Genomic DNA, 26,585 nt, shown 5'->3' on the forward strand with positions numbered 1-26,585 from the left:
AGATTCAAAAATGTTTTTATTCATAGATAACACCAACATCTATGGAGAAAATCCTACAGAATCTATGGGAGAAAAAAAACTGCTATAACTAACAAGTGAGTTTAGGAAGGATACAGGATCAGTGTACTAAACTCAATAGTATTTCTACATACTAGTAATGGATAATGGAAATGGAAAATGAAAGAAATAATATCATTTAAAATAGCATCTATCTCATAGACTAAAAAGAAACAGTTGGTCTAGAGGGCAAGTTGAAGGTTTAGGAGAAAGGAGAGATGATGGCTTAGCCTGGAGACAACGAGAACAAATGCTTGCTAAATCTTCTGGATGAAGTAGGTTGGTGGAAATTTCATCCTCCAAGGCAGGGAAGATGAAGGCCCCATAGCAGGTTGTACGGGGAAAGCTGATGGCATCAACTTCCTTGTAAAACCTGCTATACAACACGAGAGAAGGGGAATGGCTTTTGAAAGCAGGAAGAAGGAGCTGTGCTGGTAGGGGGAAGTGGGGATGCTAGGTGGAGAGTCTCAGCAGAGCAGGGAGACGGGGAGAAGGCCTACCAAGAGGCTGATGGCCTCATAGGAAATACATTGTCAAGTCTCACTGGAGCCAGAGAATAGCAAAAGGGGAAGGGAGTGCTGATGAGGACCTTGGACAGCTTCAGCCCCTCTGCCCTCCCTACTCACACGCTCCTACGATCATGCCCCACCGTTTCTGACCTGCGAACCCCGACTTGGAGGTGTGTGCAGGCAACAGCCCAGCCTCTCTTGACCCAGGGAGATGGAGACCAATGGTAGCATGCTTCTCCCACCAACGCTGGTGGAGGCGCTGGAGATGATGCGGAGGGTTCATTGCACCAAAGGAGAAGGCGATCTTGAGTGCAGAAGGAGTTGGAGACTGAGTGACAGGCAGGCAGCAAGGATGCCACAGAGGAGGCATTCAGACCCTGAGTCTGACCCTCTGAATGTCAGCCCCATGGATCTTGCACTCAACTCCTCTGGGCCTCAGTTCTGACTCACATCCTGAGGAGAGTTGCATCGTGTCTCGAGTGGTTTTGGGATCAAGTGACTCTCACCACCTGCCTAACTCAGACCAGCCAGGACTGAGGTCACTGCCATTCCCAGGAGGAGGGTCAGCTGCACTCAGTCTTGGGGGCACCAAAGGCTGGGCAGGTGCTGAGGCTTGCTCCATCCACAGCTGAGCCCAAGCCGCACCGCCTACAGGAGATAGACCTACAAGTGGCCCCAAGCGTCCTACCCAGGCCGCCTCACTCGACATCTCCACAGGGTGGCAGTGCTGTCCCAGAAGAGGACTTCTGGCAGGCGGCTACTCAAACACCAACGGCACCCCGGGGAAGCGATCACACAAAACTTAGCACGTTAGAATGGCTGGGATAACATAACACCTTCACTTTACAAGTGAGCAAAGCCTCAGAGTCAGGCTTCTAGGCCTCACAGGAAGCCAAGATTCCGGGACAATTGATGCACAGATCCTAATGGTCACGATGAGCGTCTAGGATTCCAGAGAGTCCATGGTGCTGATTTTAAAATTGTGTTTTCTTATGGTTCTAAGACTCCACATGTGGCTCCCTGCTTTGAGAATCAAGTGATGCCAAGATCCGATGGCTCAGCTCTGGGCCCCATGATTCTGTGACTGAGTGATGCCAGCATTTCAAGAGTTCATTCATTCTGTTAAGCAGAATTCAGCATGTGGCTACTTGCCTGCATTCTAAGTCGATTCAGTTGTGTCCAGCTCTTTGCGATGCTATGCAATGGAGCCCTCCAGGCTCCTCTGTCCATTTAATTCTCCAGGCAAGAATACTGGAGTGGGTTGCCATACCCTCCTCCAAGGGATCTTCCCAATTCAGGGGTTGAACCTGTGTTTCTGAAGTCTCCTGTGTTGGCAAGCAGGTTCTTTACCATGTGGCTACTTAGGGAGTTAGAAAACTCAGTGGCCCTACTTTTTGACTCTTGGATTCCATCCTCCTCCTCCCCGCACCCCTCTGCAGAGATCCACAATTCCCACATCACCAGGCTGCCTCTGCCATCCAAGGAGGGCAAGCTCAAGGGTAATGCAGCCTGGGAATTCCCTGGAAATGCAATGGTTAGTACTCAGCACTTTCACTGCAGTGGCCCAGGTTCAGTCCCTGGGTCGGGGGGGAACTAAGATTCTGCAAGCTGCATGGTGTGGTCAAAAAAGAAAGAGTACACCCTGCAACCAGAGCAGGCTCAGCCATATCTCCTGCACTCCCAGTCCTAAATGGAGGGGATGGAAAGTTAGGGTGCCGACAGAAAGACACAGGAGGTAGGGCTGCACACAGAAGTCTGCATTACTGGGGATGTTTGCCAGCCTTTGACGATAGCTTCCCATGCAACATCCAGAGCCTTGGCTCTTGGTGATCCAGGAGCAGATGTCCTGAAAGGCATGAAGAATCCCTGGGGTGTGAGGTCTAGAAATCAGAATCTTTCTGCCCTCAGCCTCTGCCCCTCACCCTGAGCCTACTTTCTCTGAACAAGGAGGGAGCTGACCTAAGGTTCTGGTCACAAATCAGAGCCTCTGATTAAAATCAGAATGGAACTCTCAGGGGAATTTAGAAGAGGTAAGCATGTGAGGGGAGAGCCAGCTATGGGATGCTATCTTGAGACAGATGCATTTGTTCTCAAAGCGACTTCAAAGCACAGACCAAGTTTGTTCTCCTGTGGACACATGCCCCCACTCGAGCCCTGTCCATCCCGTGCCTGTGTGCTCAGTGGCTTCAGGTGTGTCCGACTCTTTGTGACCCTGTGGACCGTAGCCCGCCAGGCCTTTCTGTCCATGGGATTCTCCAGGCAAGAATACTGGAGTGAGTTGCCATGCCCTCCTCCAGGGGATCTTCCCGAACCCGGGATTGAATTGGCATCTCCTGCATTGCAGGCAGGTTCTTCACCTGCTGACCCACCACCCGGAACCCCCTCTCCATCCCAGCCATAAACTTTTCAGGCTTCTGCCATGCAGCTTTCAGAATTATGAGTCCCTCCATGAGGAATCAAATCTCGGAAGGACTTACATTGTCTACAGATATGCAAGTTTCAGAGAGACTGAGACCCCAGTCCTGCATTGATTCCTTCTGGGGATCTGGGGGGGGGTGCTATGTTATGAATGTCACCGAGCCTCCTTGCCTCCTTCAGAGACAGATGTTTCCAGGGGGCATGGATGAGACCACGGCCCCACAGCACTGGGCAGAGCCTGGGCACCCAGAGCATGTGGTGTTGTCACTGTCTTAAAGAGCATTTGGGAAGCCATCTCATCCGACTGCCTACCTTTACCGGGAGAATCTTCCAGAGGGACAAGAAGAGGTGAAAAATTCACTAGATTTGAACTGTAGAGGAGAGGTTCTTAGAACACTAACAAAACTACAAACTAACTTGAAAAGATGTGGGCCAATAGTAAGGACCAATGCACACACACACAGCAGGATTAGACACAAGGCAGGACACATGAAGAGGTGTACCTGCAGCCAGGAGAGCGATGGAGGAAGCAGAAAAGCCAGACGACTCATGCATCTCATGAGCGGCGCACTTAAGATTCATAGTTCCCAAAGTGCGTGCCGAGGCACCGTGGAGTGCCACAGCAAATTCCCAGGGCATTGCAGGATACTGCAAATGTTCAAGGAATAGGTAGCAATATGGTCATGTGGAGAACAGATACCTACTAGCTCCAGGTAATTCTGTCTCAGCTTGGATGGTGGCATCTTGCTTTGTGAAGCTCCGTTTCTGGCTTTTGCTGTGATTAGAAAGCAAGTACCAAGAGAAAACTGATGAAGAACAGGAAGCAAAGTGTCTCACCTGAGGTTGCAGCCACATGCTTCCCATGGGTAAGTGACTGCAGTTATGTGAGGATGAAATAAATATAGCATTTTTTTCCTTTTAACTTACATAAATTTCTTTTCCCGAGAGCTACTAACTAGTATATTATTTGGACCTATGCTATGCTATGCTAAGTCACTTCAGTCGTGTCCGACTCTGTGCAACCCCAGAGACGGCAGCCCACTAGGCTCCCCCGTCCCTGGGATTCTCCAGGCAAGAACACTGGAGTGGGTTGCCATTTCCTTCTCCAATGCGTGAAAATGAAAAGTGAAAGGGAAGTCGCTCAGTCGTGTCCGACTCTTAGCGACCCCATGGACTGCAGCCTATCAGGCTCCTCCGCCCATGGGATTTTCCAGGCAAGAGCACTGGAGTGGGTTGCCATTTCCTTCTCCAATTTGGACCTAATAAAACTATACATAGCTAAACAAAACTATTATGCATTTTTTTGGCCTGAGGCAAAAAGGACAGAAAATGGACAGAAATTCTGCCTCTGAATATAAGCACCTCCCTCTGAAGAGCAGATGTCCCAGTAATGACAGCCCCACAGCAGGTCACGGAAGCTGCCAGAAAGAGCTTAGAACCAAATGGGCCTGGAGGTAAAAAGAGCACCCCTCCTCTGACTTTAGACTTTCACCCTTTCCTCTTGTAGTCCCTCCAAGGTCACAGCTGCAGGGCTTCTCAGCTACCCAAAGCCTCTCCTGTCTCCTCTCAACTTTAAAAAAAATTTTTTGCCACTTTATTTTTTAATCCCTCAACTTTTTGAAAAAGAAGAAAGAGACTGATTAGTCATTTAGTGTCTGAAAGCCTGGCGGCCCTTTCCCCAGTACCAGAAGGATTTCTACCTGATACCTACCAGACTAGGATTCAAATGCTACCACGGACCAGGGTTCACTAGCTCAGAAAGCAAACTGCCCTCTCATCTGGGCTCCAGCCCCGACACTGGGTCCTTGCCCTCCCTTCCCCGTTTCCTAGCAGGGACCGCCAACGCTCCTGGGACCATACCTTCCTTCTCCTCTGGGACAACTCTGGAAGGAAGCAGCCCCAAGGGGCCTCTGGAAGATCTATGGTGAGGCAAAAAAAAAAAAAAAGAAAAAACTTTTCTCCAAGGGCATCCATAATTCTTCAGAATGTTGTATTAGACCTGAGACCATGGGCCAGTCCTAGAAGCTCCCATTGTGTGACAGCAGAGGGCGCTGCCAGGAAGGCCTCCTCCCCTTCACCTTCAGGGAAGGAACCCAGACTCCATGGCCAGCGTGAGCAGGGAGCAGCAGCGCAGAGCAGACATGCCACACCGCAAGGCTGACTCTGTCCTTAAGTCAGGCTGCAGAATTTCCAGCTGAACATCAGGGGGCAGGAAAGAATCCCATCGACTCAGCTATAATGGAAACATCCCCCTCCTGCCCCTGTACTTTTCACTACCCCAACCTGGGGACGGCCCCTATCCCCATGATCCTGGGCTACTCAAGGGGCTTCTATGATACCCAGAGAAGGCACTGGGATCCCCGTTTCTTCATGCCACAACCCCCATGAGAGCCTCACAGGGTCTGTGGAGGGCTGGTAGCCCTCACCATCTGGACTCGGGTGGCACTGCTCTCCAGACTTTCCTCTGAGGTCCTGCTACCCAACTAGGGATCGCTGTTCCCCCTCTTCTCTACACTTACATGGGCTGTTTGAGGTCAAAGCCTCCAAAAAACTACAGAATGGCAGCAAAGGAAAAGGACCCTGCAAGATCAGGAATGTGGAAAGGGCCAGCTCGAGAAGCCCCCAGCGTGGCGCCACCATGCAACTTGCCCTGGCTACAGCTCGCCCAAAGGCGCACTGCGATGCACATTTTTCAGGGAACTCTAAAGACCTGGGAGTCTTCAAGTGGGAGAGGAATCAGAGCAGTTATCTCTCTCTCTGTCTCTCCCTGCACCATAGGAGGCTGCCCAAGCTCAGGGTGCCCAGCCTCTCTCTTCCACTCTACCACATAACTTAGGCAGAGAGCAGGGACCAAATGAATGGGCTGGTTCATTTCCCAGTGGCTTAGAGGTAATGAATCCACCTGCAAAGGAGGAAACACGGGTTCCAGCCCCAGGTCAGGAAGATTCCCTGGAGAAGGAAATGGCAACTCACTCCATTGTCTTGTCTGAGAAATCCCATGGACAGAGGAGCCTGGTGGGCTACAGTCCACAGGGTCACAGGCAAGCAGGGACCAAATGAGAGAGAAGCAAGCAGCAAAGGAAGACTGGAGGGGTGTGGCAGATGAGGAGGCAGGAGGCAGGACTTCGGAGACAGCACCCACCAGCTCCGTCCTCCCGAGAGCCCGTCACAGTGGGACAGTCCACCGTTGGGTAGGACACAGCTATCCACTCCTCTTGTGTGTGAGGAGCCAGCAGCCTCTAATCCCAGGGCCCCAGTGGGGAGGGGGGTGGGAGCCTGCTGCATCAGGATTGGCCCCACCCTACGCCCACAGCCCAGGTCCCCAGTAATGCGATAATTGGGTGGGATTTTCACTGAGAGAGAGGGGAAGTCCAGAAGAGGACGAGCTAACTCCCCAACCTGCCTCATTCCAAAACTCTTCCCTCCTTCCCTCTGCGGGTGAGGGGGCACGGTGACTCAGAGGAGGGGTAGAAGGACCAGGCATGCGTAGACTCAACTGGATCCCACTGGCAGTGCCTGGAAAAGGCAACACTCCTTGAAAGAGAATGGCTCTTGCTCCATATCTGCAGGACCCCACAAGCACCCGCTACAGATGGGAAAACCAAGGTGGATGGGCCAGCATGTCAAGGGGTATGGCCTGCCTCTAGTTCTCCAGCCCGTACTAAACCTGTAGGGTCACTAATTCACTCTCTGCCCTGAGAAGCAGCCACATGCCAGCCAGAGGCCTCTCGGTGGAGCCACACACTCTGCAGATCACATGGTAAGGCAAGGCTCAGGGCTCTGGAGAGGCAGATGGTCGACACGAAGAGACAATACAGAAGAGCCTGGAGTTGGGATTTTTATTCACAGTTCTCCTCTCAATTGCAAAACAGTAGCATGGATTCCTGCCCCCCCTTTATTCACAGTCATTGAGACTGACTGGGTCTCCTGCTAATACACAAAGTGGGGGAGGGAAGAGAAACTGGGAAGACCTCTTGACTTGGATCTTCCTATCCCCAAATAACTCTGGCTCCTGTCTCCCTGGGCTACAGATGAATATGCAAACAGAGCCTTGCAGTGGGCTAGGAGCTAGAGAACTGGCTAGCCACTCTTTGTGACCTTGGATAAGTCACTTACCCTCTCTGGTCTTCCCTTTCCCCATCAGCAAAAATCATAAGGCTTACCAGAGTTGTCAGAAATCACTTCTGGCTGAAGAAGCCAGCAGCCCTGGGCAGACTGTGGTCCCAGAGCCTGGGCACCAATTGGCTACACTGTCCCTGGGGCCCAGAAGCACCAGGACTGCTGTTCCCTTCCCTAGTGGTGTGTGGAGAGAACGTGTAGACCTCAACACCTGGACCCTAAACAGAGCTGGGCTGTTTCCCAATAGTGACCTTCAGAAACGTGGCTGCACCCTAGATGCCCACCCAGCGGCTGTCCCCAGGCAGGCCTCGCCTTGTCCTGGCCGCTCGCCATTGGCCCAGCTCCCAGCAGAGCCGCAAGGCGCAGCTCAAGGAGCCCAGCCTCGGACGAACGGGCCCCCAGTAAGGGGATGGACGAAATGGAGCCGCAGCCCAAGCACCTGAGGGCGAGGGGCAGAGCGCGCGACGACACAGGAGCGGGATCGGCAGCGGGACAGCGCGTCCCACAGTGAGCGCAGGGAGCGCGGGGCTCCAAACCTCAGGAACCGTCCATGAGCCCCGAGGGGGCGCGGCCCGGGAGCTCAGACGGGTTACCTGCGGACTCTGTAACCTCTGTCCGGCCGCCGCCTGGCCAGCTGCCAGTCCGGCACAACGCAAACCTTGCAGCCGGCGCACCCGCGCACCCCCGCACACCCCTGGCACCCCCGCGCTCCTCGCGGCCACGGGAGGGGCGGGCGCCGCAGCCGCCTCCGAGCTAGCTCCCAGGGCCCCGCCCGCCCCCTGTCTGCCCCGCCCCGGCCCCGGCCCCGGCGGGCGCCCCCCGCGGCGCTGCCCCGCCCCCGCCGTCCCGCGCTGCCCCGGGCCCCGGCCCGCCGCCCGGCTGCCGGCCCACCTGGCTCAGCGCCGCCCTCGGAGCCCGCGCACCCGCGCTCACCCGCGCACCCCGCGCACCCCGCGGCCGCAGGAGGGCCCAGCGCCGCCGCCCGCGAGCTCCCAGGGCCCGGCCCGCTCCGGCGCCCGCGCTCTCGGGGCGGACTCCTGGCCCTCCGAGATCTCCCGCCCGGCGATGGCCCCGCTCGGATATTTCATATTCCTCTACGGCCTGAAGCAAGCGCTGGGCAACTACCCGATCTGGTGGTGAGTGAGCCTTCTTCACGTTCTCCCCGGCCTGTGTGCGTCCCCCAGTCACCGTCCCCTCGGGCAGGGCCCCGCGGTGGCCCGGAGCCCGCGCTCTGCCCTGCCCTCCTGTTCCGCGGGTGGTTTGTTTTCCTTGGCGGCCACTTTCGACCTGTTCGGGCCGGGGCTGGGACGCGGGTGGCGGAGTTTCCGGGGACATTGATCTCTCGGGCATAGAGGAGCTCCCGGCGTCGGACGGGGCGAGCAGTGAGCTGCGAGAGGCAGAAACTGGATCCACACGAGTGGCACGAACGCTTGGGCAGCCCGAGGTCAAGAGAAGCCAGGAGTACAAGCTGGGAGAGGGAGATCCGCCTGAGACTTTCTTTAAGGACATGTCTTACACACCACACACGCGCACACACACCTTAAAGCAAAGTCAGTGAGACAAGACCGAACAGCTCGAAGCAGCGTAGTTACGTAAAGACTGCGGGGACCCGGCCGGGAGTGGCGGGCGCACCGCGGCCAGCACCTGGCCCTGCTGCGTCTTCCTGCTGCAGTCCCGAACGAGATGTAAGAAGGGGCTTCGGGAGAGGTAAAGAGGGAGAAAGCATCGAGTTTGAGGGCTCCTTAGTGAGAGGCTCCGCAAACCCACATCCGAGACGTCTTCCACCCCCAGGCAAGACACATTCCCGTGAAACCCTCCTAAACCTGGTGATGGAAGGGCAGATGAACCAAGAGAAGGTCCTGAGGGTCTACAGCACAAATCCTGAGGGGAGGAGGGAAGCTACTTCGGTAGAGTCCCCACAGGCAAGGGTCACTCCAGCTCCCCAGGGGCGAGGGCAAGGGCTCTCTGAGATGCTCAAGATTTGACGAACACAGCTGGGGGAAATAAGGGAGCCGAGGGGCCTGAACGCGCCGCTGGAGGAGACCCAGATCAGAGACAAGCCTTCACATACACATGCGCGCGCACGCACGCGCACACACACACACCAGGAACTCTCTCCGACGGCTTGCCTGGAATTATAATAATTATGCCGAGGGGAAGTTGGGGCGGGGGGAGACTGAGTGAGCCGAAGTACATCTAATCCGATAATAATTTTTCTCTTCGAGATTGTTCAGGAGCGGGGGCGCCCTAGGTGTGCGGCGCGGGTCCAGGCGCAGCCTGGCGGGACGGGGCGGGGCTCAAGAAGGAGGCACCGGCGGGTACGAGGGCTTGGGAGAGATGGCAGGGCGGCGGGGACGTGTTGCGGAGACCCCGGCGCGTCCCGCACCCGCGCGGCACCTGCAGCTCCTGGCTGCGGCGGGCGTGCCTACGAACGCGGGGACACTGACTCCCGGGGAACCAGAGAAGCGCGTCGGAGAGAGCCCTCGGCCGCCTGCTGCCGCGGGGGCCTCTAATTAGAGCCCGCCGCCGCTGCATTCCTGGGCGCTAGAGGAAGCGCCTTCGCCCCCGCGCTTCTTCCAGAAAGAAGGGCCCTGTCACCAGCCTCTGGCCACCCAACGCCGTTGAATGTTTGTCCTCTCGGCCCTGGGCGTCCCTGCCCTTGCTCCCCTCAACACACCTATGCCACCCCTTCCGCCTGGGCCAGATGTGTTCCATCTGAAAGATCCTGGGGCATGCTTGGTGCTTCCGGCATTCTCCAGGTGAGTGGGGAGGGGCGTCCTGTCCCCACCCCCTCCCTTTCAATGGCCCACCCAATCAAGAGTCTAGAGCAACTCTAACCCCAAAGGGAAGAGGGTGCCACGGAACCGCCCCCCCCCCACGCCCCACTTTGCTCTCCATATGATTCTCGCACTCAGTGGTTCTCTTGTTTCTTGAGAAGCATCTTCGGGGGCCACAACCTCAAGGCTCATTGAGGACCAGCACTTTTCTCTCTTCCTTCCCTCTGCCCCCAGGCCATCTGGACACAGCAAGGATGTGGTCTGTCCACGGTGCACATGTGCATAATGGAAAGGAGGGCTCACAAAGAAAGAAATGGCGTTTAACAGCAGCAGGAAGGCACTCTATCTTCATATCCAACCTAATGGAGTTTCCCACAGGTGGCTCCTTCTTTTTTCTTGCCCACCCCCTCTCCTGCTTCCCCACCCCTCAGTGAGGCATTGGAGTTGGGGGGGACCCTCTCTTTATAACTTCTCACCTTCACACTCAGCCTGCCTAGTTGGTATTCCATTTCACCTTCCCTCCCCAAAATTAAGTCACTGCTCTCATCACTTCTCCCCACCCCACCCCCAACTCCTTGCATATGAAAGTGAAAGTGACAGGGACTTCCTCACCTGGAGAAACAAGGAAACAGCCCAAATTGGGAGTAATTAGGCTTTGAAGTTGGTGTAGTCTTGGTGGGAGGGTGGAAGGGGAGGAGGAGGTGGCGCTGCATCCCGTGGGGATTTAAAGAGCCAACCGCCTCCCCAGGACCATCTTGGAAGTGTCCTTCACCCTAGATGTTCAAGGTCCAAAGGTCCCAGCAGAGGCACAGAGAGACAGCCCTAAGACCAGAATGTTGAAAGTTGCAGAGACCTCCAAGAACGTGTGTTCTGGTCTCCTCATGTGACAGAGGGGTCCAGAGAAGGGACCTGGAAGGTGACAGAACACAGGCCTGGGCACCTGATCCCAGAGGCCAGCCACCAGCATCCCACGGGGCCATGTACTGCAGACCTACCAGGAGGCACTAGCTCCCTCTCCCTCACTCCCCTGATCCAGACTGAATTCTTGTTTAATTAGAATTGATCAGAAAGATCTATGTGAATACAGAACAGGCATCATGGTCAAGGGGAACACACAGAAGCCTTGAAGAACTATACTCAGTACACAGCTGACGATGTGCTACAGGCACCTGCCGCCCACTTCACATGTCTGGGCTGATGGCATCTTGTGATCCCCTCCCCTCCCCTGGGGCTGACCCTGGAGGTCAGCCTGTTTTCTCCCCTGCCCTGTTCCCGCAAAGCCAGGCCCCTTCATCTCCTGCACAGACTGCAACGCCCCATCGCACCACCTTCTGCCTCTGTTCTCACCTCCCCTCCACCCTCCCCTCTAACCTTCCTGGAGTTCCAGCAGCAGTGTCTTTACCTGCACAGACAGCCTGGCCCTCCTTGTCCTGTCGGTTCCCCTTTCCTGCCACCCAGCACCCCACCAGTCTCTGCTGTACCTAGAGCTCCCCAGCACTGAGTGGTACCTGGAGTGGATGTCACCCCAGCTGACCCCGGAAATTCCCCATGAGGCCGCGTCCAGTCTTCTCCCATCCCTGAGCCAGCTCAGCAGCCTGAGACAGACTCCCAATGCAGTGTTCTCGCTTCTCCCCACTCTCACTGCTTCTCCTCCCTCCCTAGCCCCCGCACCCCACACTCATTTGTATGCAGACGCCCTGCTCTGAGCATGTATCCAGACCCTAAGGAATGCCAGCTTGGCCATCACCCCTCCACACACTCTAGAACTTTCTCTCTGCACAACCTTCCCTGGCGTTGGCTCTACTGGTTCTTCACACACAGGGGTCTTCTCGGTCCCAGGCGGAACACAGGCTTCCCCCCGTGGACCCTAATGCTTGTGGGGCACAAGTGCGTGTGGAATTCAGGGAGAAAGAAAGAGAGCTCTGAAGGCGATATGTAGGACCCGCAGACTCAAAGGGTGTGTGGGGGAGAGTGAGGAGGAGCGGGGGAAGGGAGAGATGAGCAGTCACACAGAGGACGAGGTTGCTCGTGTCAGACAACAAGGGACCTGGGAGGGCTGAGCAAGGCTCCGAGGCTTCTCACCAGGGAAGGGCCCAAGCAAGCCAGACTCCCTGAGCTGCCGGTCCTCTGTGAGCCCGCCCACTGCGGGCCCCTCCCCAGGGCAGCCCTGTCCCTCCTCCTGATTCTTCCTTCTCACCTTACCCTGTTTGTTTGCCCCTCTCTCCGTGTATGTGCGCGCGCCCTCTCTACCTCTGTCTGTCTGTCTCTCTCTGTCTCTCTGTGTGTCTGTCTGTCCTCGTCTCTCTCTGTCTGTATTTGTCCCTCTGAATCTCCGTGTTTGTCTCTGTTTCTCTCTTTTCCGGTCTCTGTGTCTGTCCCTCTCTCTCTCCCTGCAGCCCTGAGACTGGTGATGGTACCAGCTAGCCTATGAAACTAGAGAAATCCAGATGCCAGTTCGACACCCTTGGTGTTGTAGGATCTCAGGGTACTGGGAACAATGTTCCTCCACAGAACCACCAATGGGCATCCTTTTATTGAAGAGCAATGTTAGAAATGACCATAGGTAAAATATGTATGACCAGAAATCTTGTTTTATATCACCAAGTTGAGTATGCATCATCTTGATCCCTTGAAAGCCCACCATGGTACTCACTCCTTCCAGAATGCAAAAGTATCAACCACCTCTCACATCCAACTTGATATGACTTGGCCACCTACACACTCGGGACTCTGTCTGGGACTCAGATGGGGCAGCTTCTCCCACGCTAGCTAACCCTGCATTTCACTGGGCTTCTTGTCATCCTTTAAAATGATTCTGTTTTATTTGCACAAATCTCCTAGAATTCTTTGTGACAGCGAAGAGGGTGAGTAAATACAATCAAGGAGGAATACAGTCTGGAGAGGCTATAAAATCTCACTTTTCACGGTGGGTCTCACTTACAAATCTCCAGCCTGGAAGGACTGAAGTTGCCCTGTTCCAGAGGGGCTCTGCCACCATCGTGCAGGCCAGGACAGGGAAGGCAGGGTTTGGGTATACCTCCTGTCCCTGAAAGTATCAGTTATATTCAAACTGTAGTCCACAGACCAGAGCCCATCCATGCATAGTTGTTCATGAAGAAATATGAACAGAAGTTGAAAATAGGTGTTCAGGAAGAATTACGGCAGTTTTAAAAATGTGTTATGTATTATTTTAGCAGACTTTTAATGTAATTTATAATAATGGATTAGGAATTTAAAAACCCCAAACCCAAGTTCTGTAGCTAGTTTGAGAAGCTGAAGCCCCCACAACAGGCAGCTTCTGCCATGCCCAGGTCAAGGATCATTCCCCTTGAGGCTCCATCACCTAACACTTGTCATTTGCATTTTTGAGCCAAGTTTTAGAGTTTGTATTTACCCCTTTCAAGTGCAATCGAAGAACTGGAGCCTCCTGTTGTTGAGAAGTGTTGGGGGAACACCCCACTGCAGTTTGGTGTGTGAGAAGCTGCTGGGCAAGGAGGACTGGACTTCTGTGTGGCTCCAGCAAACCCTGGGAGCAGAGGCTATAGGTAGCCAGAAGGCAGATTTTGGTTCAGTATAGGAAAGGCTTCCTGGATCTGAGAGTGGTGGTAGTGAGCTGCCCATCCATGAAGGGGCAGAAGAAGAGGCTGAGGAAGGAACAGCCTGCCTTGGTTGGGGGTGGGGGCGGGGGCTTCCCACAGACACTACAGCGGCTGAGAATCCAAGGTTTACAAGACCCAGCTCCTCCCCCTCCCCTCCCAGCTCAGCCCTGAAGTCCTCCTGGTAAGTTCCCTAAACTCTGCTAGGCGCAGCTGGGATAGTTCACAGTTACACAGTGATCAATGAGCCCACCCTGGCATGCCTTTGCCCCCCCACACCCCGACAGCGTGCCCGCCCCTCCTAGTGCCCTGCATCCCATCTCACTTCCTCCAGCCTTGCTCAGCTTATCCCAGATCTGACCATGACTCCTCGGCAGACTGGGATGGATGCTGTAGGGTAACATGTGGAGAATAAGGCTCTGACTCTGGCCAGGCTGCCTGATCCCTGTGAAACCTGTCCCCACCCCCACCCCGCTTTGTGGCATTGTCATAAGAATGGCACCTATATCACCAGGCTGCGAGATCCTACGGGGTATGTGTTATCCTTCCCCACAACCTTGGCCCTTCACCCCTCGTAGCTGTTAGATAAGACTTTGTTGAACAAGTGAATGAAGGAATAAATGGGTGGAATATTTCCTATGAAAAACAGAAACTGTATTGGGTCTGTGCCTGGGGACATGAAAACATAGTTGACTGTTTTTACAACCCCCTCAACTGAACCCCTGGCTCTGGGGCTGGGTTCCCGCCATGTACCAGGCCAGCTCTGCCTCGGTCTTCCTCCCAGTCTCTCCAGGTGACACCCTGGAGGTGTCTCACACTTTGGTGCTTCCACATTCCTTCCCCGACAAAACGTGCTGCTGCCGCCCAGGGAAGCGGGCAAATGCATGGCCGCGGGCACGGGAGCCTCTGCCCGCCTGCTGGGACTTGCGCGAAGTATGTGTCAGTAATCCCGGCTCGGCCCGGTGGGGCAGGAGAGGGTGCTGGGAGGGCTGCAGGCAGGGCCACAGCAGCCCAGGAGCTGGGAAGAGGTGGCCCCCGACACCAGGGATCCAGGTCCCGGGACACCCCTCCTCATAGGCCCTCCCATTGCCGAAAGTGCTCCAGCTGCTAGGGAGGGGTCTTCCAGGTGAGAGAGAGAGGAAGGAGGCATGTGGGTCCCTCTGGGAGATGTCATAGTGGGTAGGGAGAGAAGGCAAAATCTGGAACGCCTTGGGGCAAATGAGCACCCTTGGGGGAGTCTGGGTCCTATGAGCCTCCTGAACAGCTCCATCCAGAAAGGACAGAGCCTACCCATCAAGCTGGGTAGCCATCAACCCACAAGGCAACCAGCCCATACTCAAGGCCTCCAGGCTGAGGATAGGGACCTGGGCCAGTCATGGAGAGGCCCTGACCTTAGAAGACAGCAGTTTAAAATGGGACAGTCACTCTGGAATCCTCATGTGTTACGAGGAAGGTCCATGGGACCAACCACGGTCCTCCTCCGCAGAGGCCCTACAGGCAGAGTGGGCAACAGGGGCCCCCAGATGAGGAATGAGCAGAGATCTGTGCCCTCGAAGGACAAAAGAAAGTGTGGCCGTGCTCTCTGGGGATGGCCTCTTGTGGCCCACATGTGGGAGGCTGGGCAGGTGGAGTGGCAAGCTTCAGCCGGGTACAGAGAGGGCGGCTAGGAGCACTGAGAGCCCGGTGCACTTCCTGGAGAGGTGACCCTGGGTGACGTGTGGATAGAATGTGCCCCACCCACCCCCCAAGGGGCGGATGAACCTGCCAAGCCTATGACTCACTTCCCCTCCAGGAGTCTCTGATAGAATGTGCCCCACCACCTTCTTGGACAGATGGAGAAACTGAGGCCCAGGAAAGAAGGGCAAGAACAGTTCATTCAGTGAATAACAGGAGGTGGTGATCACATCCTTTCCCCTAAACCCAGCCAAGCCCTCCTCCCCACAGAGCCCTTCTCTCTTTGAGAACTGCTGTGAGGCCTCAGCTCTAAGCACACAGCCCTGGCAAGGGCAGAGCTGTGCCCACAGTGCACAGGTACCCTGTGTTTGCTGATCTTGCAAAAAGAAATCAAACCAGAACTCTAGAGACCTGAGAGCCTGTGACTCCATTCTGAGTTGTCACAAGGATTTAGGCGCTCTGGTTGAGGGTCCACCCCCAAAGGACCCAGGCAGGGACAGCGGGCAGAGGGGCTCTGCTCCAGGTCCTGCCCTTGCCCTCAGCCTCTGTCCATGAGACGTGGCTTCTGTCCATGGGTCTCGCCGCACATTTACAGTAAACTCTGCTTGAGTGAAGGCCATCAGCCCAGGGAGCAAAGCTGGTGCAGACGGGGTCCTGAGTGGCCTCCTTCCCCTACGTGCCACAGCCAGTGCCTCTCCTGTGTCTTGAGTAAGACCGTCTGGCAAGGCGCCTGGCCTTTCAACAGTGAAACTGTGCAGTCCTCAACAGGAGCGAACAGGGGCAGAGGGAGAAAAAAACCACTGGTGCTTTTCAGCGACAGGCGTGGCTCATGTGGCCCCAGCCGTAGGCTGGAACTGGAGTCTAGGGGCCACTTTGCAAACTGCACAAGTGTGTGCTCTGGGTTGAAAATGATGCCCTCACCCGCAAACAAATTATTACTAAAAATTAACCAAATAATAGCATTCACAAAACCCTGGAAAACAAGCTCTTCATCTTACCAACTTAATACAGGCTTTTCCTCACTTTAGGTTCTTCTCATTTCGCTTACACATTTTTCATGGTCATAATAACAGTGTGCAGAGAAGACTGTGTTCTGTTTTTTAAGGCTTACCATCTTCCACTAAACGTTTTGTGATTGTGGGACCTTCTCAGCGGTGGTGCTAGCAGCTGCTCGGGCTTGTGGTGTGGGTGCGCTGTGATCTCCTTGCCTGGCCATTGCCCCTTTCTGCTGTATGGATGGCCCTGCAAGAGAATCTCTCCAGAGCTGGAACCTAGGGTAAAGGCTCAGGCCTCAGAGAGGGATCCTCCCCATATCTGCGGAGAAGGGACGCATTCAGTTTGGGACAGTCTGATTTTGAGGGGCCTTTGGGACAGCAGATGTGACATCCAGCTGGGCATTTAAGATTCCAGCTCCCAGCCGGGGGGTGGCTGACAGCGGGGATGCGGGCACTTCCTGGGTTGCCAAGCTGCACTTCAGGGCTGGCAGTAAGAAGGGGAATGGAACAGATTCCTCACGGGTGAATCACGGTGGCCAGGTGCCGGGTGAAGGAAATGGGCGCAGGGAGGCTAGCGGGGCCCTCGTGCCCTGCTGCCTCCCAGGAGGAGGGCAGCGCACCCACTCCTGCTTGGCTTTCCCCTGGGGCCACAGGACACAGTTTTTGTCCATCAGGGCAGGGCCGTTGACACCTGAAGTCATCATTGGCTAGAATATCCTGCGCCGGCAATGGCTGTGAGGAGGAAGAGATCGCGCCAGACAAGGTCAGGACCTCATAATGACCTAGATACACGGGCCAGAGGGTAAATGACGGGGAGACTGAAAAATTAACCTGAAGCCCCAGACACCCAGGTAAGAACTCAGAGTGGGTTCCTGGGAGATTAATGAGACCTTGTCCATGCTTGTGACCCCTCCAAAGAGCCCCTCTCAGCAAGACCCTGAGTTTGCCTCCTCTGGGTTTGGAAAATTCTGAAAGAGATGGGAATACCAGACCACCTGACCTGCCTCTTGAGAAACCTATATGCAAGTCAGGAAGCAACAGTTAGAACTGGACATGGAACAACAGACTGGTTCCAAATAGGAAAAGGAGTACGTCAAGGCTCTATATTGTCACCCTGCTTATTTAACTTATATGCAGAGTACATCATGAGAAATGCTGGGCTGGATGAAGCACAAGCTGGAATCAAGATTGCCGGGAGAAATATCAATAACCTCAGATATGCAGATGACACCACCCTTATGGCAGAAAGTGAAGAGGAACTAAAAAGCCTCTTGATGAAAGTGAAAGAGGAGAGTGAAAAAGTTGGCTTAAAGCTCAACATTCAGAAAACAAAGATCATGGCATCCGGTCCCATCACTTCATGGGAAATAGATGGGGAAACAGTGGAAACAGTGGCTGACTTTATTTTTCTGGGCTCCAAAATCACTGCAGATGGTGACTGCAGCCATAAGATAAAAAGACACTTACTACTTGGAAGAAAAGTTATGACCAACTTAGATAGGATATTAAAAAGCAGAGACATTACTTTGCCAACAAAGGTCCATCTAGTCAATGCTATGGTTTTTCCAGTAGTCATGTATGGATGTGAGAGTTGGACTATAAAGAAAGCTGAGCGCTGAAGAATTGATGCTTTTGAACTGTGGTGTTGGAGAAGACTCTTGAGAGTCCCTTGGATATCAAGGAGATCCAACCAGTCCATCCTAAAGGAAATCAGTCCTGAATATTCATTGGAAGGACTGATGCTGAAGCTGAAACTCCAGTACTTTGGCCACCTGATGTGAAGAGTTGACTCATTGGAAAAGACCCCAACACTGGGAAAGATTGAAGGCAGGAACAGAAGGGGACGACAGAGGATGAGATGGTTGGATGGCATCACCAGCTCAATGGACATGAATTTGAGTAAACTCCGGGAGTTGGTGATGGACAGGGAGGCCTTGTGTGCTGCAGTCCACAGGGTCTCAAAGAGCCGGACATGACAGAGCGACTAAACTGGACTGAACTGGGTTTGGAAATGGGTGGTCAGTGCCCTGCCTCAACATCATCCTTCCCACCACAGCACTTCAGGAATGTTCACCATCGTTACTTCCTTCTTCTGTCACCACTTGGCTCTTTTTAGGATCCTCACCACCCCCGATGAGAGTTGAGGTCTGGCTCCCAGTGATCTCGCCTATGGTGGGCTCTGTGATACTAGGCTGGAGAGAAGCAAGTGGCCAGCCCCATGGAGACAGATGGGGCCCTGGAGGGCGGGGCACACTTCCTGGCCCCACTCCTAAGCCTGGCTGAGCGTGCTCTCCCCTGCCACTATAATGGAACTCATGTTCTCAGAGAACAGCGCCAGAAGTTGCTGGAAGCCTTGGGATTTAGAAGCAAAAATCAAAGGAAACTTTGACTGCCAAACCAAAGGGTTTGGACTTGAAGCCTCAGGAGGCTCCCTGGACTCAAAGTCCTGGGACTCAAAGTCAGGCTCACCTTCAGTGACCCCAGAATCAGTGGTTTTCAAATGCGAGCAAGAGACAGAAGCCCCTGAAGGGCCTGTCAAAGCAGGGCACTGGCCCCGAGGTTCTGATTCAGCAAGTCTGGGGCAGTGCTGCCGGGGAGCTTGCACGTCTGACAAGTTCCCTGGCACACGTGCTGCCAGCCCAGGGCCACCCTCAGAGTGCCCTGCTCTGCCTCCAGCTGCCTAGTGTGTTGGCTGGGAAACCAGGGTGCAAAGGCCACACAACAGGCAGCGTGGACCAGCCAGGGGGCAGATGGGAGCCACCACACACGTTGCCCCTCAGTGACAGTTTCATGCTAGAAACAGTGTCATATCAAATGCAGGAGCCCCACAGTGTTCTGTGTCTTTGGGTTTAGTGGTTTCTGTGTGGGGTTTGTTCATAAACATGACATTTACCTTACTCTCTGTCATAAACTGCATGTTCATGTTCCCCCAGATTTATACGTTGATCCTCCAACCCCTCAGTGTGATGGTATTAGGAGGTGGGGCCTCTGGGAGGTAATTGGGGTTAGCTAAGGTCATGAAGGTGGAGTCCCCATGATGAGAATAGTTTCCTTAAAAGAAGAAGATAAGACATCAGAGTTCTCTGTCTGCCGTATGAGGGCACAGCAAGGAGCTGGCCAGCTGTGAACCCAGAGCCCCTCACCAGAACCCCATCACGTCCACAGCCTCACCTGAGGACTGTGAGAAATGAATGTTCGCTGTTTCAGCCCCTCAATCTATGCTCCTTGTTGTGGTGGCCCACGCTCACCAAGATAACTGTTCATAAATGTTATCTTGTATGTACTGGTATTTAATGTTTTAAGAGCATAATAGCATACTGGAAAGGGGAAACCAACGTGCCATAACCCCATCCTGCTAAGTTAACTCATTGATGTTGGTCAGGTGTCTTTCTCTACCCCCAGCTTCTTGGTCCAGGAGATTCCCTGGGATTCCACTGACCAGGTTGCATAGGTTGGAGAGACTCATATAGTAGGCAGGGCCAGGCGCAGGGCCAGGCGCAGGACCACACAGGTGATGCTGGTGGGGCAGGTGGGCCAGATAAGCAGCTCGGCTTATGGAGGAAGAAAAGATTCCAGGGGCTTGTAAAGAAGTAACCAGCCTCCAGGAGAGTGGTGGTGGGTCCCTGAGGAGGGGTGGTGCTCGGGACAGAGGCAGAGGAGGGGGAGGAAGGGAAGAGCTGTCTAAAGGTTGTGGTGACCAGCCCTTGAAGGCGGCGGTGGCTTGAACCTGGAGGGGCCGCCTCCCTGTGAAGTTCTGTTCCTCCTGGCCTGAGCAGCTTTGAGGGCAAGAGAAAAGAGCCAGCATGAGCAGAGGACAGATGGGGAATATTTAGTCTTTGCTGAGTAACAAATGACCAGAGTTACGGCTTCACACAGCACCTGTGCGTTAGTTCACAGCTCTGCAGGTCAGAGATCTTGGTGGTTTGCCTGGGTTTCCTGCTCATGGTGTCTAGAGGCCAAAATCAAAGTGTTGGCCAATCTGGCAACAAATTTTCTCCCAGCTGTCAAATTCTGGTCCTTGCGGTCTCCATGTTCTTGCAGCTGTCTGCCAGGGTGGTTCTCAGCTCCTCGAGGCTACTTTATGGTCTCGGAATGCAGCACCTTCATCTCAGAGCCAGCAACAGCTTCAGAGGCTGTTGATGTCTCTGACTTCTGCTACCAGGTGAAGGCTCTGCTTTGAAAGCATACTGTGGTTAGATTAACCCAGATTGGTGGCCCTGATTTGTGTCTGCTTTCCACTGCATGTCTGGCAGATATAGCAAGTGTACTCTGTCTGTATTCACAGTCCCAGACAGGAAGGTGGGTACTCTTGAGGCCTTGTGAGAATCTGGACTTGCTGGGTAGGAGAGCAGGAGAGCAACCACCTCCTTCAAGGTATGCACAGCCGTTCTCTGTCCCATCCCCTCAAACCACATGTGTGTGTGCCAAGTGGCTTCATTCATGTCCAACCCTTTGTGACCCTATGGACCATCGCCCACCAGGCTCCTCTGTCCAGGGGACTCTTCAGGCAAGAATACTGGAGTGGGTTGCCATGCCCCGCTCCAGGGGATCTTCCTGACCCAGGGATCGAACCCATGTCTCTTACATCTCCTGTGTTTGCAGACAGGGTCTTTACCACTAACACCACCGGGGAAGCTCAAATCACATGTCCCTTCCCAAATGCTACTGGGCCATTTCCCTCTGGGTGCCAGTCCCCCGGGACAAGAAAATGATATCTTTATTTGTCCCCACCACTAACTGCAGTCAAACTCACCTTCAGTTATGAATGGAGATGACCAACTGCAACAGCCTTTGTGGTTTTCTGGGATGCTATCACCAGGGGAAAGCAGGCACTTTTGTCTCAGAGGATGATGGCAGTTGGTGCAGAGATTACAAAATGGAGTCGAGCCCTCAGCCCACCATGTAGACTCAGTAAAGAAACTCATGGTCCTGAACCACAAGCTTGTTCCCTGTTGTTGTAACCCGATGTCAGTCTGCTTGTTTGCTTATAACTGTTGCTTTCTTCTCCACCTGGGTCTGGGATGATGACTTAACTATAGAGCAGAGAGTTTCTACAGGCCAAACCTCCTTCTCCAAGTGCTCACATCTCACATAATCCGTTTATCAGGATGGAGACCTTGCTAGTGCACAGCCAAACACAGGCTGACTTCGGCAGTCTCTCCGTGAACATCCTTCTCTACTCCAGGATCTGACGCAGGAGTCCTGGCTGCATTTGGTGTTATTGCATTCTGTGTGCTCTGAGAGTTTGGGGAGCACAGAGCACCGAGGTGGTGGCACCCTACAGTAGCAGCACTTCTCAGTTTACAGCATCCCCTCTCCCACTAAGCTGTCTCTAGTTCCTGGAGAGACCCTTAAACGGGACAGCGCATGGTTGTTCCGGGGTCTGGGGCCCAGAGTCCTGGTGGATGCTGCTCCCCACCAACCTGTCCAGCCCCCAGCCCCAGGTCAATGCACCTTCCACCTCCTCCCAGAAGATTATGGGAGGAAGGAGTTACAAATCTTCATCTTCCAAGTATTAACTGACTGAGGGTACCTACCTCCTCCTCAGATTAGAAATTTGAATCTTGGGAGTGTTGAGAAGATAGCACATGTCCAGTTTGGAGTTTTATTCCAGCTTTATGGAGATACAGTTGACATATAACATTGTGTAAGGTTAAGGCTACATAATGAAAAGAAAAGTTATGTTAAGAAAAGTTATGACCAACCTAGATAGCATACTGAAAAGCAGAGACATTACTTTGCCAACAAAGGTTCGTCTAGTCAAGGCTATGGTTTTTCCAGTGGTCATGTATGGATGTGAGAGTTGGACTGTGAAGAAGGCTGAGCGCTGAAGAATTGATGCTTTTGAACTGTGGCATTGGAGAAGACTCTTGAGAGTCCCTTGGACTGCAAGGAGATCCAACCAGTCCATTCTGAAGGAGATCAGCCCTGGGATTTCTTTGGAAGGAATGATGCTAAAGCTGAAACTCCAATACTTTGGCCACCTCATGTGAAGAGTTGACTCATTGGAAAAGACTCTGATGCTGGGAGGGATTGGGGGCAGGAGGAGAAGGGGACGACAGAGGATGAGATGGCTGGATGGCATCACTGACTCGCTGGACGTGAGTCTGAGTGAACTCCAGGAGTTGGTGATGGACAGGGAGGCCTGGCGTGCTGCGATTCATGGGGTCGCAAAGAGTCGGACACGACTGAGCCACTGAACGGAACTGAACTGAAGGTTAAGGTGTACAATGCAATTATCTGATGTCTGTCCATGAAATAATGATGTATATATTGCAAAACGATTACCACAGTAAGGTTAGTGAATACACTTTGGATATTCAATTTAAGTTTTTATGAACCAATTTATCCTTGAAGGCTCACCCAAAATTCAGTGACATCAGTTGGGCCCCTGTGACCTTTCTCTGCCCCATTTCTCCCACACACAGAGTCCTCCCATGTCTGACAGGACCCCCCAACTTTCTGCCCTATGTGGGCAGGGTCTGCATCACCAGGATTCTCTTGGTTGCCCAGCTCTGGGACAGAGGAACCTTTCTGGAAATAATTCAAGGAACTTAAGGGGCCATCAGGTTTAGTGTGGGTGGAAGAGGGATCCAGCTGGGATTGGTGGAGGCCAGAACAGGGGCGTGGCCTCTGGGCTGGGAGCTGGCTGCCAGTACTCTGGCCTTGCTTGGGGACTGGTAATATGGGACCTGAATGGGAAGATGGCCCGGAGAAGGCAGGGGCAGGGGACGCTAACCCAGCACCGCAACCTTGGGACGAGCCTGGGGAGAAGCCGTGAACTCGGGAGCCCCACTCTGCTTTCCCCTGGCAGGATGGGGAGAGGTGGGGAGGGCCCAGGTGGGTACAGGCTGTGGGGTTCTGGGGATAGGCAGCTCAGCCCCCACCCACAGTGAGCCCCGGCATCTGGCATCTGGCAGGGGACAAGCACCTTGGGACTGGTGAGGACAGACAGAGTCTGCTTTTCTTTTTCTGTCTGAATTAAGTGGCCCTTTGTTTTTCCACTTGTTCTGAGTCTCCAAGTACATTCAGCCAGTAAAAAGAAATCCACTCAGAAATCAATTGAGTGGATTTTCCTTCAGACAGACCCTCTTCATCCCTTCTCCGGTTTGAGCCTGGCTGCCAGCAACAGAAGAGAAGGAGAGAACCCCACGAACCTCAGGAGACAGCCCCCTTCAGAAAGGCTCAAAGACCAGAGCCACGAAGGGCAAACCCTACCCTAATGTTCCATCAGGAAGCATTCAAACATCCAAAAAGATGCAGGACTTGAATAAAGAGCGTCTATGTACGCACAAAGCACATTTCGCTTGACCCAGTGTATTCCATACCTCACCATCCGTTCTATTCACCCACCTATTCACTGCGTGTTTTTATGTGACCTCAATCCACTCTTTCCCTGAAGACTTTGGCTGCTGCTGCTGCTGCTAAGTCGCTTCAGTCGTGTCCAACTCTGTGCGACCCCATAGATGCCAGCCCACCAGGCTCCCCCGTCCCTGGGATTCTCCAGGCAAGAACACTGGAGTGGGTTGCCATTTCCTTCTCCAATGCACGAAAGTGAAAAGTGAAAGTGAAGTCGCTCAGCCGCGTCCGACTCCTAGCGACCCCATGGACTGCAGCCCACCAGGCTCCTCCATCCATGGGATTTTCCAGGCAAGAGTACTGGAGTGGGGTGCCATTGCCTTCTCCATAGTGACCCCATGGACTGCAGCCCACCAGGCTCCTCCATCCATGGGATTTTCCAGGCAGGAGTACTGCAGTGGGGTGCCATTGCCTTCTCTGGAAGACTTTGGCTCATCATTAACTAGAGTTCAACACTTGTTTGCAAATCACATCCCATGTGGAGCGTCAAAATGTGGAACACATGGGTGCAAAACATTCTGAATCAGAGTGGAAGAGCCAGAGCTGATCAGGGCAGCCTCGCCTGGAGTGACAGCTCGTTCCTGCTTAAAAAATCCCTGGTGGTCCAGTGGTTAAAAATCCACCTTGCAATGCAGGCGACACCAGTTCAATCCCTGGTCCGGGAGGATCCCACGTGCTGCGGGGCAGATAGACTGTTGCCCCACAACTCCTGAGCCAGCACTCTAGAGCTCACGAGCCACAGCTAAGGAAGCCTGCTCACCCCGGAGCCCATGCTCTGCAGCAAGAGAAGCCACTGCAGTGAGAAACCCACGTGCTGTAACTAGACAATAGCCCCCACTTGCTGCAACTAGAGAAAGCCCACTCAGAACAATGAAGACCCAGCACAACCAAAGATAAAGTAAAAGAAAGTGGAGTCACTCAGCTGTGTCCAACTTTTTGCAACCCCATGGACTGTAGCCTACCAGGCTCCTCCATCCATGGGATTTTCCAGGCAAGAATACTGGAGTGGGGTGCCAGGGTCACTGTGAGAGGTACCACTCGGTGGAAACGGATGGTCAACCTGAGCCAGGAGCAGTCAGAGCCAGCCACATATGCCGGTATAGGCAGAGTGGTCACCGGGGCCAGGACAGGGATGTCTCAGTGGGTGAGAAGGCACAGATATTGGCTGAAGTAAGTCGGGGAGGTGGTGGAGGTGACAATGTTCTGAAAGAGAACCAAGGTCCGAGGAGTTTCGCCCTCTGATTTATAAGTGGGAAGTGAAGGGAACCGTTAGTTGCTCAGTCATGTCTGACTCTTTGCAATCCCATGGACTCTAGCTCACCAGGCTCCTCTGTCCATGGGTCTCCAGGCAAGAACACTGGAGTGGGTTGACATTCCCTTCTCTGGGGGATCTTCCCAATCCAGGACTTGAACCCAGGTCTCCTGCATTGCTGGTGGATTCTTTACCACCTTAGCCACCAGGGAAGTGGCAGGTTATCTGCAAAATCTCAGACGGAGCGTGGCAGAGGGCATGCAGGTTAGATGCAGTCTACCTCACCCGCTGACCCTCACCAACCCATCCTGGACATCTGAACTCAGCCTGGACTGGGCAGAGCTAGCCCATCCTCTCCCCCCTGAAGTCCTCACCCTGCCCACTGGGGGCCTTCGAGAGCAGAGACTGCTGACCCTGGCCTGCATGCCACCTCTCAGTCCAAGTGCCAGCTTCCCCCATCCTCCCATCTGTGCGTCCGGCCCATGCTGGTCCATCAGGAAGCCAAACACCTCGGTCAGCACAGGGGTCCCAGAGAGACAAACCGGAGCCCCTGCAGTCTCCGCTCAGAGCCGTCTGTGCAGGACAGGGTGCAGGACAGCGAGGCTCAGACCACAGAATACTGCCTAGAGAGGAGAGACCTCACAGCTGGGTGAGAGAAGAGGGCTGCCCTTTCTGAAAACCTTGTGGTCCCAGACCTTGGGGTGGGTGTGGGAGAAAGCTGGGGAGGGTCAGGCCTCAGGCACCCAGGATTCAATACGCTCTGCAGGTAATGAAGGAAGAAGTGAGGGAACAAGCCAGCCCCACAGTTGGAATGCCACTCCAGGAATACAGACTCAGGCAGGGCCATGGGGATGTCTGTGATATGTGCTGTGAGGTCATGGCTGGGTTTTGGCATGAGGATGTACAGGATGGAGACTGCACCCAGGGGGGCGTGTCAGATATTAGGGCACAGATGTGAGAGGGACCCAGGAGACCCGGAGTCTGGTTTGGAGGCTTCAGGTTTTCCCTAGAAATGGGGGCGCTAGAGATGGCCACCCATGAAAAGAAGGCTCAGCTCCACTTGAGCCCGTGGATGCATGGTGTCGTGGACATTCCCCAGGGAAAGATAGGTTTTAACTCGTAAGAGATGCACTTGATCAGGAAGGAAGAGCAAGCCCAGGATAGAGGTTGCCCAGGATAGAGGTTGCCCAGAAACAGTGGGCAGAATGGGCACAGGATGAGAGGATACCAAACTTGGGAAACCCTGTGTTCAGGACTTCAAGAAGTTGCCCTCTCCTCAGCCAGCTAACTGAATATAGGACTGCATAAGTGCTGCAGTGGGGAGGTATAGATGGTGATGCTCACACAGGATGGCAGGGGCATTGTGGGGGATAAAAGGGACTCTGTGTGGACACAGAGTTCTGTCTCAGTCTCTGTGGGGTCCCTGGGTCCTGGTGCACACAAGGTTTGTTTGAGCCCTCTGAGCGTCTCTGATGGGAATGGGGTTTGATTCTAAAGATGAATTCGCCCCTCCTACCATCTTGCTGGGGCTTCTTCTTTGCCCTTGGGCATGGGGTATCTCCTACCCCACGTGGGATATTCTCCTTCAAGAATACACAGAGTAACTATACAAAAAAGATCTTCATGACCCAGATAATCACAATGATATGATCACTCACCTAGAGCCAGACATCCTGCAATGTGAAGTCAAGTGGGCTTTAGGAAGGATCACTATGAACAAAGCTAGTGGAGGTGATGGAATTCCAGTTGAGCTATTTCAAATCCTAAAAGATGATGCTATGAAAGTACTGCACTCAATATGCCAGCAAATTTGGAAAAATCAGCAGTGG

At 53.8% G+C, this 26,585-nt stretch overlaps 1 protein-coding gene across 2 annotated transcripts in view; it reads left to right on the top strand.

Moving 5' to 3' along the window:
* Window positions 1-7,955: 7,955 nt before the first annotated feature.
* Window positions 7,956-26,585, top strand: part of WNT3A (Wnt family member 3A) — a 72,647-nt gene continuing 54,017 nt past the window's right edge. For both annotated transcript variants that reach the window (XM_005893879.3, XM_070374804.1), the window contains exon 1: window positions 7,956-8,239. In XM_005893879.3, the coding sequence (XP_005893941.2) occupies window positions 8,169-8,239 (71 nt within the window). In that variant the 5' untranslated portion in view covers window positions 7,956-8,168. The remainder of the gene's footprint in view (window positions 8,240-26,585) is intronic.

The sequence above is a fragment of the Bos mutus genome, chromosome 7 (genome assembly GCF_027580195.1).
Source record: "Bos mutus isolate GX-2022 chromosome 7, NWIPB_WYAK_1.1, whole genome shotgun sequence".
NCBI lineage: Eukaryota > Metazoa > Chordata > Mammalia > Artiodactyla > Bovidae > Bos > Bos mutus.